This window comes from Musca domestica, unplaced genomic scaffold (genome assembly GCF_030504385.1).
Source record: "Musca domestica strain aabys unplaced genomic scaffold, Musca_domestica.polishedcontigs.V.1.1 8, whole genome shotgun sequence".
Classification (NCBI taxonomy): Eukaryota; Metazoa; Arthropoda; class Insecta; order Diptera; family Muscidae; genus Musca; species Musca domestica.
In genome coordinates, this window is record NW_026712409.1 from 20,852,090 (window position 1) to 20,866,269 (window position 14,180).

The 14,180-nt window shown below is 32.6% G+C and overlaps 1 protein-coding gene across 3 annotated transcripts in view; it reads right to left on the minus strand.

Moving 5' to 3' along the window:
* Positions 1 to 14,180, minus strand: part of LOC101898511 (coronin-6) — a 53,666-nt gene that overhangs the window by 13,883 nt on the left and 25,603 nt on the right. For all 3 annotated transcript variants that reach the window (XM_005187874.3, XM_005187873.3, XM_059131098.1), the window contains exon 2: positions 1,941 to 2,383. In XM_005187874.3, coding sequence (XP_005187931.1) covers positions 1,941 to 2,138 — 198 coding nt within the window. In that variant the 5' untranslated portion in view covers positions 2,139 to 2,383. The remainder of the gene's footprint in view (positions 1 to 1,940; positions 2,384 to 14,180) is intronic.

Consider the following 14,180-nt stretch of genomic DNA (forward strand, 5'->3'; position numbering starts at 1 on the left):
GATTGAGAATCAATGCTCAGATCAAACAACTGAAGCTAGAATCTTGAAATTTTCTACGAGAGTTAATCCCGGTGCGTAGGTTGGGTTATTGAAAATTCGTACTAAAAGAGTACGAAAAGTACTAAAATGTGCCAAAAAGTGTGTAGTTTGTAATTGACAAACGGAATGAACTAGACAATGAGAGTCACTGATGCAGGATAAATGTAGAAAAGGATTTTCGGCAATTCGAACTTTAAGGTTATGAAATGTTCTGAAATGGTACTCAAATAAAATGGACCATTTGGTATTATTTGAACGGATAGAGCTAAAAGCTTGAAATTCGGTATGGGAATCAATGTTGAAAAGTAAATTTGATGTATGTAGGTGGTTTTGGAAATGTGTGCCAATTGTACTAAATGGTACTAAATTTGAAACAGTTTGGTTTAGGGTGAAAATATGAAGCTGGAAATTTGAAATTTGGTATCCTGTTGGTGGCAGGTTTGTGATAAAGAGGAGGTTTTGGAAATGTATACTACAAGTGTACGAAAAGTACTAAATAGTACTATGTATGGTACAATTTGGTATTAGGTAAACAAACAAACTGCTTTAAATCTGAAATTTGGTATCAGGGTCGATGTTCATGTATATCCTGGACATATGGAGGTTGCTTCCGAAGTGTGTACTATATTTGTCGAAAAGTACTAAATGGTACTAAATTGGGTATTGGGTGAAAAGGTGGAGAAAAAATCGGAAATTTGATATTTAAATTACTGACTGAAAATGTGAAAACAGATAAAGCGGGAATTTTGAAATTTTTTATTGGGGTTCCTGTTGGTGCTTGGTTTATAAAAAAGGGGTGGTTTTGGTATTACGTGAAGGATTAGAGCTAAAGTCCTGAAATTTGATATTAAGGTTTCTTTCTGTTGGTATCTGAGGTTTGGCGGTGGTTTTGGAAAAATGTACTATAATTTTACGAAAAGTACTAATTGGTACTAAATTTGGTCTTGGTTAATAGGATAGAGTAAAAATTCTGAAATTCTTTACTTAGATAACTGTTGGTATCGGAGGTTGAGATTTGGAGGAGGTTTGAAAATGCTTATATTATATTGGTACGAAAAGTAGCAAATGGAACTATATTTGGTATTGGGTGAAGGGATAGAGTTGAAGTCCTGAAATATGATATTGAGGTCTCTGTTGGTATCTGACATTGAGATATGGAGGTGGTTTTGGAAAAATGTACTAAATTTTAAGAAAAGTATGAAATGGTACTAAATTTGGTATTGTTTAAAGGGATAGAGACAAAATTATGAAATTTAATGTTTGGATATCTGTTGGTATATGAGATGGAGATTTAGGAGGTGGGTTTGGAAATGCGTCTTATATTTGTACGAAATGTACTAAATGGTACTATATTTGGAATTTGGTGATGGAATCCTCTAATATATGGGATCAGGAATTGAGATATGGAGGTGATTTTGGAAATGTGTACTATAATTGTACGAAAAGTTTTAAATGGTACTAAATGCGGATTTGGGTGAAGGGATATATATACAATTTTGAATTTTTTTGTTTGGTAGAAGGTCCACCTTTATATAAAAGAGTTACAAGTAGTATGCTCGTTTCTGAAGCATTGTAACAACTATTGCATCCATAAATGCCCAACTCAACAACTCTCTTCAATCAATTGTTAGCCAGCAACTGAAAAACAACAAATCTTGGTAATAAATTTTGTTGGAGTACAATAACTTTCCGTTAACCAAAACAAAAACAAACCAACAACTAGGCATAGGCCAAAACACACAAGAATTAGAAAAAATAATTGTGACTTGAATAATTAATTTGGAAAATTTTCAAAAAAATAATTAAAAATAAAAAATTTCTTTCCATTAGAGAAAGGAACTTCTTTTACTTCGTGGACAACCATGGTGACATATGGTCGGTTGGAACGATTTACGACTTACCTTACTGTGTGGCAAAACGATGAAGGCACCGCCACCTGCTGACTCCACAATGATGGCCAAAAATTTCGGATTCACCGCACAGAAGGTGGAATCCCAACTGCTCTTGGAGACACGTATATTGTCGTAGCATTGTTCACGTTTCAAAGCCTGACCGTAGACGTGACGAAATTTTGAACTTCTGACAACGCGAAAAGACATTTTGTTTCCTAGTGTTCTTCTTCTTCTCTTTTACAGTTCGGCGGCTATTATCGCGCTTGTTGGTGTGACGACGACGACGATGATGATGTTAAAGGCGGCTGGTTGCTGATGGACGGTATTTGTGTAATTCTTCTTGTTTCTTGAGCGTCCGATTGAATTTTGAGTTGATTTGTTTTTTGTATTGTTTTTGTACTCAACAACAACAAAAATTAATAACAATTAAAATAGTAAAAATAATATGGTAACTGAAACGTGAAACGAAATAAGATTATTTTATTTATTTTCTTTAGAAAAAAAAGTATTAAAAGAGAAGAGAGAGAGAGTTACATAAAGTAAGAAAAGGAGTTAAGAGTGTGCTCTTTGAGATGTTAAATAGAAAAAGTGCCTGCTCATCGGGAAGAGAAATTAAAAAAGGCTGTTTGATAGCGCGTTTTCAAAGTGATTGCGATTTAATAAATTATGATTTCAACGGTAACATTTATTTTGAGGATGGAATCGCCAATCTGCAAAGAAAAAGAAAAAAATATATAAGTATGGATTGGTAAAAAATAACACATTTTTACTAAGAATTTAATCAAATAAATAGTAAAATAAAATGTATTTTATGAGGATTATACTAAAAAGAGGTTTCCCGTATGTAAAACTGAACAAATGAGTGGATATTTGCTTCATCAGCTCCCAGAAGTAACGGTCAATGACTAGCAGACCTTAAAAGTGGAATTTTAAGGATTCTTTCAAGGTCCAGCAGACTTCTAAACATGGAATTTTTAAGAAAAAACGGTCATGATGTGCTGACTACACAACTTCGATTTTTGATTAATTATTTCAAGCACTAGGATTTTTGAAGACTTCAAATTCTGCTGGTGGCGTAGACTTTTGAAGAAAAAATTTTCAAAGACCGACAGCAGCTGAAAACGTTAGTTTTTAAGGATTATTATTTTATTGGGTCAGAAGCCGTGTAACTTAAATGTTATGAGTAAATGTTTTTTAGACGACATAAAAAGGGAGATTTAAAAAACTCTAATTGTTAATTTTTAAGGAATATATTCTAAACGAGCAACAAAGAAAAAAGCCCAGATTTTAAAAATGTTCTTTAATTATGACACTTGATATTTTAATGCAAAATTTTGAAGGACCACCAGACGAAACGGTAACGATGAAACGGTAAAGATTTTTTTCAAGAGCCAGCAGATCTCTTATCTTGGAATTGGATTTAATATTGGCTGTGTTTTTCAAGAAATAATTTTTTAAAACAACATAAGATTTCTAAACGTGATTTAAAAAAAAAAATATTTTTCAAGGAGCATCAGGTGATTAAAACGTGGATTTCAAACAAAATATTTTTTTTGTAAAAAATATTTTTTTTTCAAGGAACACCAAGCGATCAAAAGGTGGATTTAAAAAATATATTTTTTAAAGGAACACCGGAAGATCAAAACGTGAATTTTTTTAAAAATATTTTTTGAGGACCACCAGGAGCTCAAAACGTGTATTAAAAAAATTCAGGAAAATACGGAGGTCAAAACGTTGATATAAAAAAATCAAGGACCACCAAAATGATGAATTTAAAAAAAAAATTTTCAAGGATTTTTGAGGACTTAAAAAAATTTTTCTATGACCACCAGGAGCTCAAAAAGTGGATTTAAAAATATATATTTTTTTTCAAGGATCACCAAAAACGTCGAATTTCATTTTTTAAGGACCACCATAACGTAAATTTGCTAAAAAATATATTTTTTCCAGGACCACTGGCAACTCAAAACGTGGATTTTTAAATTAAAAAAAAAATATTTTCCAAAATTTAAATTTATAAAAAATATTTTTCCAAAAATTATCTATTACCACAAGGAAAACGTGAATTTTTTATTTTTAAGAAATGCCAAAGCGTATTTTTCTTTAAACACATATTTTTTAAAGTCATAACACATATTTTTTAAAGAATTAAAAAAAATATATATATATTTTGAGGACAAATTAGTTAAAAATGGGTTTTTTAGTTAATAATTAATCACAGGTCTACAGACGTGACTCTTGCAAGGACTTGCAGGAGCTCAAAACTTGGAACACACGAAAATAATTTTTCATATTTTCTTAATTGTTCTTTCTTAAGTTCCAGTACAATTCAAAAGGTATTGCAAAATATATTAGGTTTTCATAAGAATTGAAGAGTATTTTATTCAAGGAAGATCTGTTGTGGATCTTTCTTTTAAGACGCTAGAACACCTACCTCTAGATCACCTTCCATCTATCGAGGGTATGAAAAAGTGTTCTTCTTATAGTGTATGTGTGAAATTTCTTCTGTCTATAACAAATCTGTGGAATGTAGTCTATTGAAGAAAGTATTGCTGAAGGTATCTATATAGAGGAAGACATAGGGAAGTTTTTATTTTGTCTTTAGAAGAGCTATGGAGGCCGTTGAGATATTGTCGATAATGTCGTTACGGATAACATATGTATGCTTGGCCAGAATTTAATTACTGTCTCCACAGCCGCCATCTCTCAATTTGTATGCGCTGTCAGTTTATTTTATTGCTGTCACCTAACAATTGTTCTAGTTTCGATTTGATTCAGCTCTTGTGGCTTTCCAAAAAAAAAAAAAAAACTGAAAAAAGTATAAATAAACCAAAAAAACAACATTTAAACGCAAAAAACACACACGCTTTACTTTTTTTGTTGATGTTATGAGAGAACTACTTATGAGTAACGCACATACATAGTGGCGGTGTTGATGAGAATTGCTCACAACCCACATTTAAATATGGACGTACAAGCTGGTAAATAGATTATATTGGCCAACGCAGTGTTTTATTTTCGTCTTCAAACTCGATGTGGAATTTCCATAAAGTGTGGCATTATATTTTAGACTTTGAATCTTCGAAAAATTGAAAAACTAAGGAAGAATAGTAAAGCGATAATTTCCCAAACAGTCCTACAAAAGGTTTGATGTATTAACAAATTAAAAAAAAAATATTCCTCCAGAATTCAAGTATAGAGGTTTGGTAGCTCTTGAAAAAAAATATTTTTAAAAAATACCTACATTAAATTTAGCTGGTTTTTATTTTACTGAACCCATGATGATTTGGAGGTCTGCTAGTCCTTCAAAATTATTTCCTCCGTTAATACTTTTAGAAGAGTATTTTATTCCAGATATGTTCCATCTATAGGCCAGTAAGGAAAAGTCAAAAGTCAAAAGTCGGGCGGGCCGACTATATGATACCCTACACCACTATGCATATTTATTAGAGCTCCCGTAAAAAAATAATTTATTTAAGGTAGATCATACCACCTATTAACATTTGGCTTTAGAGCAGTTATAGATTGGTTCCAGAGGGAACTAATATATGGAAGGCATATTCAATTCAGAATCGATTTTCTCTAAATTTGACGGAGACATTTTTTATCTTTTATACCAAATAACATTGCTGTAGAGTGATATAGATATCTGGTACCAAATATCATTGTTGTCGAATGCATATTACGAATGTGAGGGACTTAACGACCAAATCGGATGAAACATATATATGGGAGCTATATCTATATCTAAACCGATTTTCTCCAAATTTGATGTTCTTGCTTCTAGACTTAATTCGGTTGGATGTACCAAAATGCAGGTCATTTGGACCAATATTGGTCATTTAGTGCAAAAAACTGAAATCGGATAAAGATATGTATGGGTGCTATAGCTATATCTGAACCGATTTTCCCCAAATTTGATGTACTTTCTTCTAGACTGAATTCGGTCGAACGTGCCAACCGGAAATCAGTTGAAGATATTTAAGGGAGCTATATCCAAACCTGAACCGATCTTGATACAATTTGACAGAGGTATTGTTGGGATGTATCAGATATCTGGTACCAAATGATTCTTCTTGTGGGGTGTATAATACGAATGAGCGGGTCTTAAACACCAAATCGGATGAAACATATATATGGGAGCTATAGGTATATCTGAATCGATTTTCACAAAATTTAATGTAATTGCTTCTAGACTGAATTCGGTCGGATGTGCCAAAATTTTGGACAGATATTGGCCATTTAGTGCTCAAATAACCCGAAATCGGTAGAAGATATATATGGGATCTATATCCAATTTGAACCGATTCTCACCAATTTCAATAGGATTCGTTCTTGGGCCAAACAAATATTGTTTGGAAAATTTCATCTCAATCGGATAGTAAATGCGATTGGCATTTTATTCACTAGAATACATGGAAAGACGGACTGCATAAATTAAGATCCTCAAAAGTAACTAAAGCTCTACCCTCGCTTCCTTCTCCATGTTACAAACAAATGCTCAAAGACATAATACTCATACCACTACATGGTGTAGGTATTAAACACACTCTATTTATAGAAGTGCTATCAATGGACGCCGTATACTAGGACTCCATCCAATCGAAATTGGCATTGGGTATTTTTCCTACAGAATATCATGAAATAACTTTTTCAGAAGAGATTTCTTTTCGATCGGTTTAATGGATTTTTTAAGTTTTTTTTAGATTTTCTTCTGAAAATTTAATAGTTCTCTTCACACAATATGATTATTATGTATGTCATTCTGAAAATGACTCACATTCAGTTATTCAATTTTGCAATATTTGTATCTCCCTCCACACACGTCCCCATGTATTTCACATGTAATTCCAGTGCGCCTTGCATAAAGATCTTATTTCCATTATGTATTTCATAAATCATTGAACATTTGATGCATTTGAATAATAATTCGGAACACAAAAATATCGTTAATTGCATCTAAACGGACCGGGGGGAGGAGGTGTGGGTTTGTATTGAATTTAATCGGTACTGCCACGACGACGATGTCGCTGACGATGACGAGGATGGTAGTGTGGTTATGCTTCAATTATTCGATCGTTAATTAAATTTCATTAATAAATGTTGCGGTTTCTTAATAATAGCCATGGTGTAGTAGGAGGAGGAGGAGACCGTCAGGAAGGTATCTCATTCCGAATAGTCATCACCAGCAAATAGTTGTAATGTGTAATGATTTATTTGCGTGTTATATTTCAAATGGATTGCAAAAAAAAAAAAAAAAAAAAACAAACCTTGCACGGTGTAGGGGTTGCTTGTGACTCAGGAGGGAGGGGGTGGTTAACAATTCATCTCAATATCATTTAACAATTTGTCTTATGTCAGAAATGTCAACGATTGTTGAGCAAAACTAAGCACACATGTCAAATAAATTATCGTTACAAATTGTTTTGAAATTATTTGATTTCTTGTCATTAGGGGGTTTGATGTCTGTTGGGGGGTGAAGGGAGGAAATTAATTAAAAAAAAAAAATAATAAAAATCTTATAGATCAATCAAGATATTCAGACTTTTTACCGGTCTTCTGTTGATAGAAGACCTTCCATAGGTCCTCCAGGGATAGAAGATTTTACGCAAATCTATTGTGGATAGATATTCCACCACTGGACTTTAAAATTAAGTCTTTCCCCAGGACTTCTATGGACATTTCCCAAATATATAGAATAATTTCCTTTTATGGAAAAAAAAACGTTTTAAGCCCTGCTGGTCCAAGACTTTAGCTTTGCTGGTTTTTATTAAAAATATTCCAAAATTCAAGTTTAGTCGTCTGTTGGTACTTAAAAAATGTATTCAAAGAATGTAAATAACATACCAGGTTTTTGGTCCTTCAAAAAGTATATTCAAATGTTCAAATTGATGTCTGTTGGATCTTGAAAAAAAAAAAAAAAAATCTTGTAAAAATCCACGTTTGATCTCGTGTTAACCCTTGACAAAAATAGTTTTAAAAATTAACGTTTTGAAAGTTACAGGTCCTGGGAAATAATTTCTTAAAAACCTAAACCAGGTTTTATGACCGTTGAAAAGAATAATCTTCAAAAATACACGTTTTGACCTCATGTAGTTCCTAAAAATAAAAATCCAATCTTAAAGGTTTTCATTCGTAAATTTTTAAAAATTATTTTATTCAAGGACCATCACGAGGACCCCCAGAACATACATTTTTGAAGGTCTTAAATCCAAGTTTAAGCTTCTGCTATTCTTTAAAATTCAGGTTTTTGAAGTCTGCTGGTCTTCGACACAAATACTCTTTAAAAATCTAATAATGGTATTTGTAGTTCGTAAAGGGTCCCAGAACATTGTACATATAGGTCGACGTTTTTGTAAAGCTCCCGTTTAACGTACCTCCCAGTATTCGGTATTTTTCCACGGATTTGTCTAAAAATTGTATTTGTAGTCCGTAATGGGTTCTAGCTCAGGTGGCGGAACATTGTATATATAGGTCCACGTTTTTGAATACCACCATATAATGTTACCTCTCGATATTCGTTATTTTCATGACTATTCGTTATGAAGCTATTAAAATTTCGGCTTAGCCGAACTTAATGTTTTTTACTAGCTTCCCTTTTAAATTTTTCTTTGAAAAAAAAAAAAATAATAATTTAACTTCTAAAATGTTAACCTTGCTGGCCCTTAATGCATGCATAGACTTCGGCTGATTAGAGGTATTTGATCAAAAAAATATTCTTTAAAAATCATGTTTGGCGGTCTCCAGATCCTTAAAAAATAATCCTACAAAAATTAACGTTCAGACAAAGCTGGAACTTGAAAAAAAATCTTCCAAAATCAAAATTTTTTTCCCCGCTGGTCCTTGAATAATTATTCTTTAAAAACCCAAGTTCCCACGACTTTTGGAAATACAAATGTTTTAATCCAGGTTTAGAGGACTGCTGATCCTTGAAAAAAAATTTCTGTTTTGAGTTAGAGGCGTATTAACAAATTATCCAACATTTTTTCAAGGTCAGACACTGATCATCAATCTAAATTTTTTTCGGTTCTAGAGGATTGATAAAAGAATTTTTTTTTAAGAATTTTCTTTCAACCTCTATGAATTTTTGGTTTATGAGAAGATTTTTTGTTTTCGGAAACCGATAAAGGTGGATTTTGAAGAATGTTTTTTCAAGTATGTTTCATAAAGGAGTTTTTAAAAGACTATCAGATCCATTAATGGGCTGTGGATTTCCTAAGAAATTTCTTTGGACGGCCTATCAGAGTCATTAATTAGGCTTATTTAAAAGACTTTTCAAAAATTTGAATATTTGAAAAAAAAAAAAAAAAAAAAATTTTAGGCCTGTCAGAGCCATACATTTGAACTTTTCCTTTCCGAGGACTGTCTGAACCTTCAACTGGATTTTATTAAGAAGACTTGTTCTTTTTTTCCAAGCCTATCTGGACCAGTTTGCATTTGCCATTGGACGTTTCAAACATTATTTAAGCTGTACATTTTTTAGATGAGAGAATAGTTCTTCAAGGGCCTTAAAAAGTGGATTTTCAAGAGTAGCTTTTAAAGGAACAACAAACCTCAACATGTATTTTTAAAGAATTGTTTTTTTTTTTTTTAAGGATCAGCAAATTCAAAACATGGAATTTTTATGAACGTTTTTTTTTTTTAAATCAAGCAGACCTGAAAATTCGGATTTTTATACCCTCAGCCATATGGCTACAGAGGGTATATATCATTTGATACGGCCAAAACGTGCCTAGTCGAAATAACGGTTTTAGACCCTAGGTCTCTTTGGACCAAATCCGTTTCAGAACATTTGGAGTCGATCTAGCGATATCCGTCCGTCCGTCCGTCTGTCTGTCTGGATGGCTGGCTGGCTGGTGCGCACGATAACTCTCGAAGGGAGTATCCGATTTGGTCCAAATTGGGTACATCGTAATATTTTTGTTAAACTTAGATCGAGTTCGGAGATGGACAATATCGGTCCATTCCTTCTGGTACCTCCCCCACAAAAGGTCGAAATTTTCAAAAAAAATATATATATTTTGCACAGAATGAGAAAGGATAATCCGAATTTGCTCCAATTTTGCAAATCCTAATATTTGCGTCAGTGCTAGGTCAGGTGTGAAAATGGACAATATCGGTCCACTCCATCAAGTACCTCCCCCACAAATGGTCAAAATTTTGAATAATTACAACTCTCATAAAATGTGATGTAAAAGTCCGATTGTCTTAAAATTTCACACATCCCAATATTTGTATTAACCCATGGTCTAGTACATCCACCACAAAATATTGAAATTTTGAGTACCCATGAAGCTCATAAAAGACCAAATTAACATCCGAATCCATTTAGACTTGGCACATCTGTCGCAATATTTATATCATATTTTTGGGTCCGATAGGAAATGGGCAATATTGGCCCATTCCTTCAGGACCTGCTCCATAGAGGGTCAAATGTTTGAATAATCTTAACACTAGCCAAAATATATTTAAATAATTGAACATAGGCTGAGGGTATATATCTGGCGGCAATAGCGACTGATACTTTTTAACTTGTTTAAGTATATTTTCTCAAGAATTAGCTGGAGCTCAAAACCAAGAAATTTGAGAAAATTTTATCCACGTCATGATTTTTAAAAATATTTTAAGGTGTCTTCCGAAAATTAAGACCGTTTACAGGTCGTTAAATATATATGACTTCGACAAGAGGACCTATGAACGTTTTTTCTATTTTTTTGCACTTATGTGACCTTTACTGTCTTCTTCACAATTTCTTTATTTATAGTTATATGACATCATACAAACAAACAAACTAAAAAAAACTTAAAAAAACCTAACTGAATTGTTAACAGAGTTTAACTAACCCAGGAAGACTAAAAACATTTTGACATAACAGTTTTTTGTTTCAATTGTTTTTTTTTCTAAGAGATAAGATTAAGGGGTAAGAAAAAAAAGTAGGCAAACAAAAATGAGTAAATTAAAAAAGTTTAATTTCCTCAAAAAAAAAATCTAGTAATAAAAACACGACAAAAAGATAAATTGTTTGAATATCATTCACTTAGTCGCGGTGTCAGTCAGTGGTTTGTTTCTCAGCCATTCATTGGCAAGTTGAGGCCTATTGTTATTGGCCTCACTCCCCCTCCCCCTACTCATAGTTTTCATCGCTTTGTTATTTAAATACCTGGCAGCAGCAACGTGCTTTGGGGCAAAAACAAAACAACAAATACAAGAATAACAAAAATTATTTGTTTATTTATTGTTTATAATCTATTTGAACAACTCTGATAATGATGAGAGAGTACCACCACCACCACCATCATGGGCCAGGTAGGTTGGCCGCAAAATTTTGTGGAAATACATAAATAAATACATGTGTTCTTCACAATATGTACATATAAACAAATGAATGAATGAACTTTAAATTGAGGTGTCTATTTACATAAGGAATGTATGCAACATGAGTGTGTGTAAAATTCGTATTGTTTTGTTGAGCCTATATTTGTATTAAGGTGGGTCCTTTAGGTGACCTCAAAGCTAAAAGTGGGTCATTTTCAGGAACCGAAAACATGGAGCGATAATTAGTGGCATACAAGCAAACCCCTTGGCCCCTTATTGAGACCATTTCCAATCCCAGGATAAATTTTGAAAAAAAAATCCCCATAGTAATTTTAATATCCACCATGACTAGCCCTACCGTACAGTAATACATACCGACAAACAATCAAAGAAAGTTCAATGCCGCCCCTTTTGAAATGAAGGCAAAAGCAAGAGGGAAATCAAAAGTGAAAAAAATTAACAACTTGTTGCTGATACTACACAGGGCCGGAGGAGAATGCGATCCTGATGTATGCTATGTATATTTCTTTTTATTTTATTGCATGTCTCACTCCATGACCTCATCAATTGGCTGGAGATTATGGCAGACATGGTGAATAGTCATCGTCGTCTGTCAGTCAGTCAGAGACACAGCCTTGTGATAACAAAAAAAAAATGTAAATATTTAAAACAGAGGGTAAGAAACTATGCCATGGAAGATATGAAACAAACAAAAACAAAACATAAAACGTGTGCGAAAAGATAAAGGAAATATGTATTTCCCTGTTGAGGTCATACTAAATAAACATCCGAGGGAACTCAAGGAAACTTAGGAAAAAATTAAGATAATAAAAAAAGGATTTGAATTTAAAAAAGTCTATTTTTCAATCAGCTATAGATCTTTGACTAAGGATTCTTAACAAAATATTTGAAAGGATTAGAAATATCAAAACGTGGATTTTTGAAAAATTCAATTTTTCAAGGGCCAACAGACATTTAAGTGTTTTTTTTTCAGAAATATTTTTTTCAAGACCAGCTGAAATCTAAACGTGGATTTTAAAGATAATTTTTTCAAGGACAAGTCAATATTTAAACTTTAATTTTTTAAAAAATATAAATTTCGGGACCACCAAAACTTGGATTTGTAACAAATATTTTTTCAAGGACCAGCAATTATCTGAAACTGGTATTTTAATAACATATTTTCAAGAGCCAGAATTGTTTTTTTTATCTTATAGGAAAAAATTTACGAGGACCATCAGATCTCCAAACTTGATTCTTTAAATATTATTTATTAAAGAAACAGACCCCCCTTAAAACTTGAATATTAAAAAAAAAATAATTCAGAATCTTTATTTATGTATATAAAAGAGAAATAACTGCCCCAGACGAAGTAGGCTGAAGCTAGAGTCTAGGGGTAGGGGTTTTGGCTAGGTTTTTGGAAATTCGCACTAAAAGGGTACGAAAGGTACTAAAAATTAAATACTTTGTATTGGGAAAATTGAAAATAAGAGTGTGAAAATTGAAACGAGTATCAATAATGGAGTGCAGGATAGATGTACCATTTTGGTACATCTATCGGTTTTTAAGGAAGTTCGATCTTTAAGGTTACGAAAAGTTCTAAAATGGTACTAAACTTCTAAAATGGTAACATTTTTATGAGGTGAACGGATAGTGATAAAAATTTAAGATTTGATTCTCTTACCAGGTTGGAAGGTAAGTTTGATATATGAGGGTGGGTGGTTTTGGAAATGTGCACTAAGTTGGCGAACTTTCCTCAATGGCACTAGATTTGATTTAGGGTAAACCGATGAAGTTGGAATTTTCAAATTTTGTATGGGAGCCCCTGTTGGTTTTAGGTTTGTGATAAAGAAGTCGTTTTGGAAATGTTTGCTACAAGTGCATGAGTACTAAATAGTACTTTATTTGGTACAATTTGGCATTGGGTGAACAGAAAGTGCTTGAAATCTGAAGTTCGGTATTAGGGTCGCTGTTCATGTGTATTCTGGACATATGGAGGTGGTTTCGAAAATGTGTACTATAATTGTACGAAATGTACTAAATAGTACTAAATTTGATATTGAGTGAAGGGATAAAATAAAATAAAAAATAAAATAAAATTCTGAAATATGATATTTCGATTACTTGTGGTTTTTGTGTTTGAGATTTTGCTGTGGTTTTTAAAGGCGCCCTATATTTGTACGAAAAGTACTAAATGGTACTAAATTTGGTATTGTATAAAGGGATAGAACTTTTATACTCAAATTTGATATTGGGGTCTCTGTTGGTAAATGAATGGAGATGGTGGTTTTGGAAATGTGTACCATAATTGTTCGAAAAGTGCAAAGTGGTGCTAAATTGTGTATAGAGTGATGGGATAGAGCTGAAATCCACAAATTAAATATTAAGGTTTCTGTTGGTGGTTTTTGCAAATGCGCGCTGTAATTGTTCAAAAAGTTCTAAATGGTAGAAATTTCAGATCACTGTTAGTGTGATGTAGATTGTTTTGGTATTGGGATGGAGCTGAAATCCTGAAATTTGATATTAAGGTGACTGTTGGTTTCTAGGGTTTATATGTGTCGACGTTGGCATAGTTTTGGACAGAATAATTGGAATATGATTTTACTAATAGTCTCCTTGGTGAAAAGTAAACAATTTCATATTAATCTTTTCAAAAAAGGAAAAACTTGTATAAAATATAAAACATTGAAAGTCTGAAAATTTAGATCGATGTATGAAGTTATGATTTTAAAATTTTGTCAAACTGAACAAATTGTGTATTTTGAGTACTAAAAAGACCTACACGAACTGTTGGAACGAATCTAAAATTTTAAGGTGTACTTTTTGTTGACGAAGGATCAACACACAAAACCCGCATTTGTAAAGATCATTGAAAGCATTATTTATATTTTTTTAAAAGAACGTCCTCTTAACGAGGAATATTAAAGATTGTTT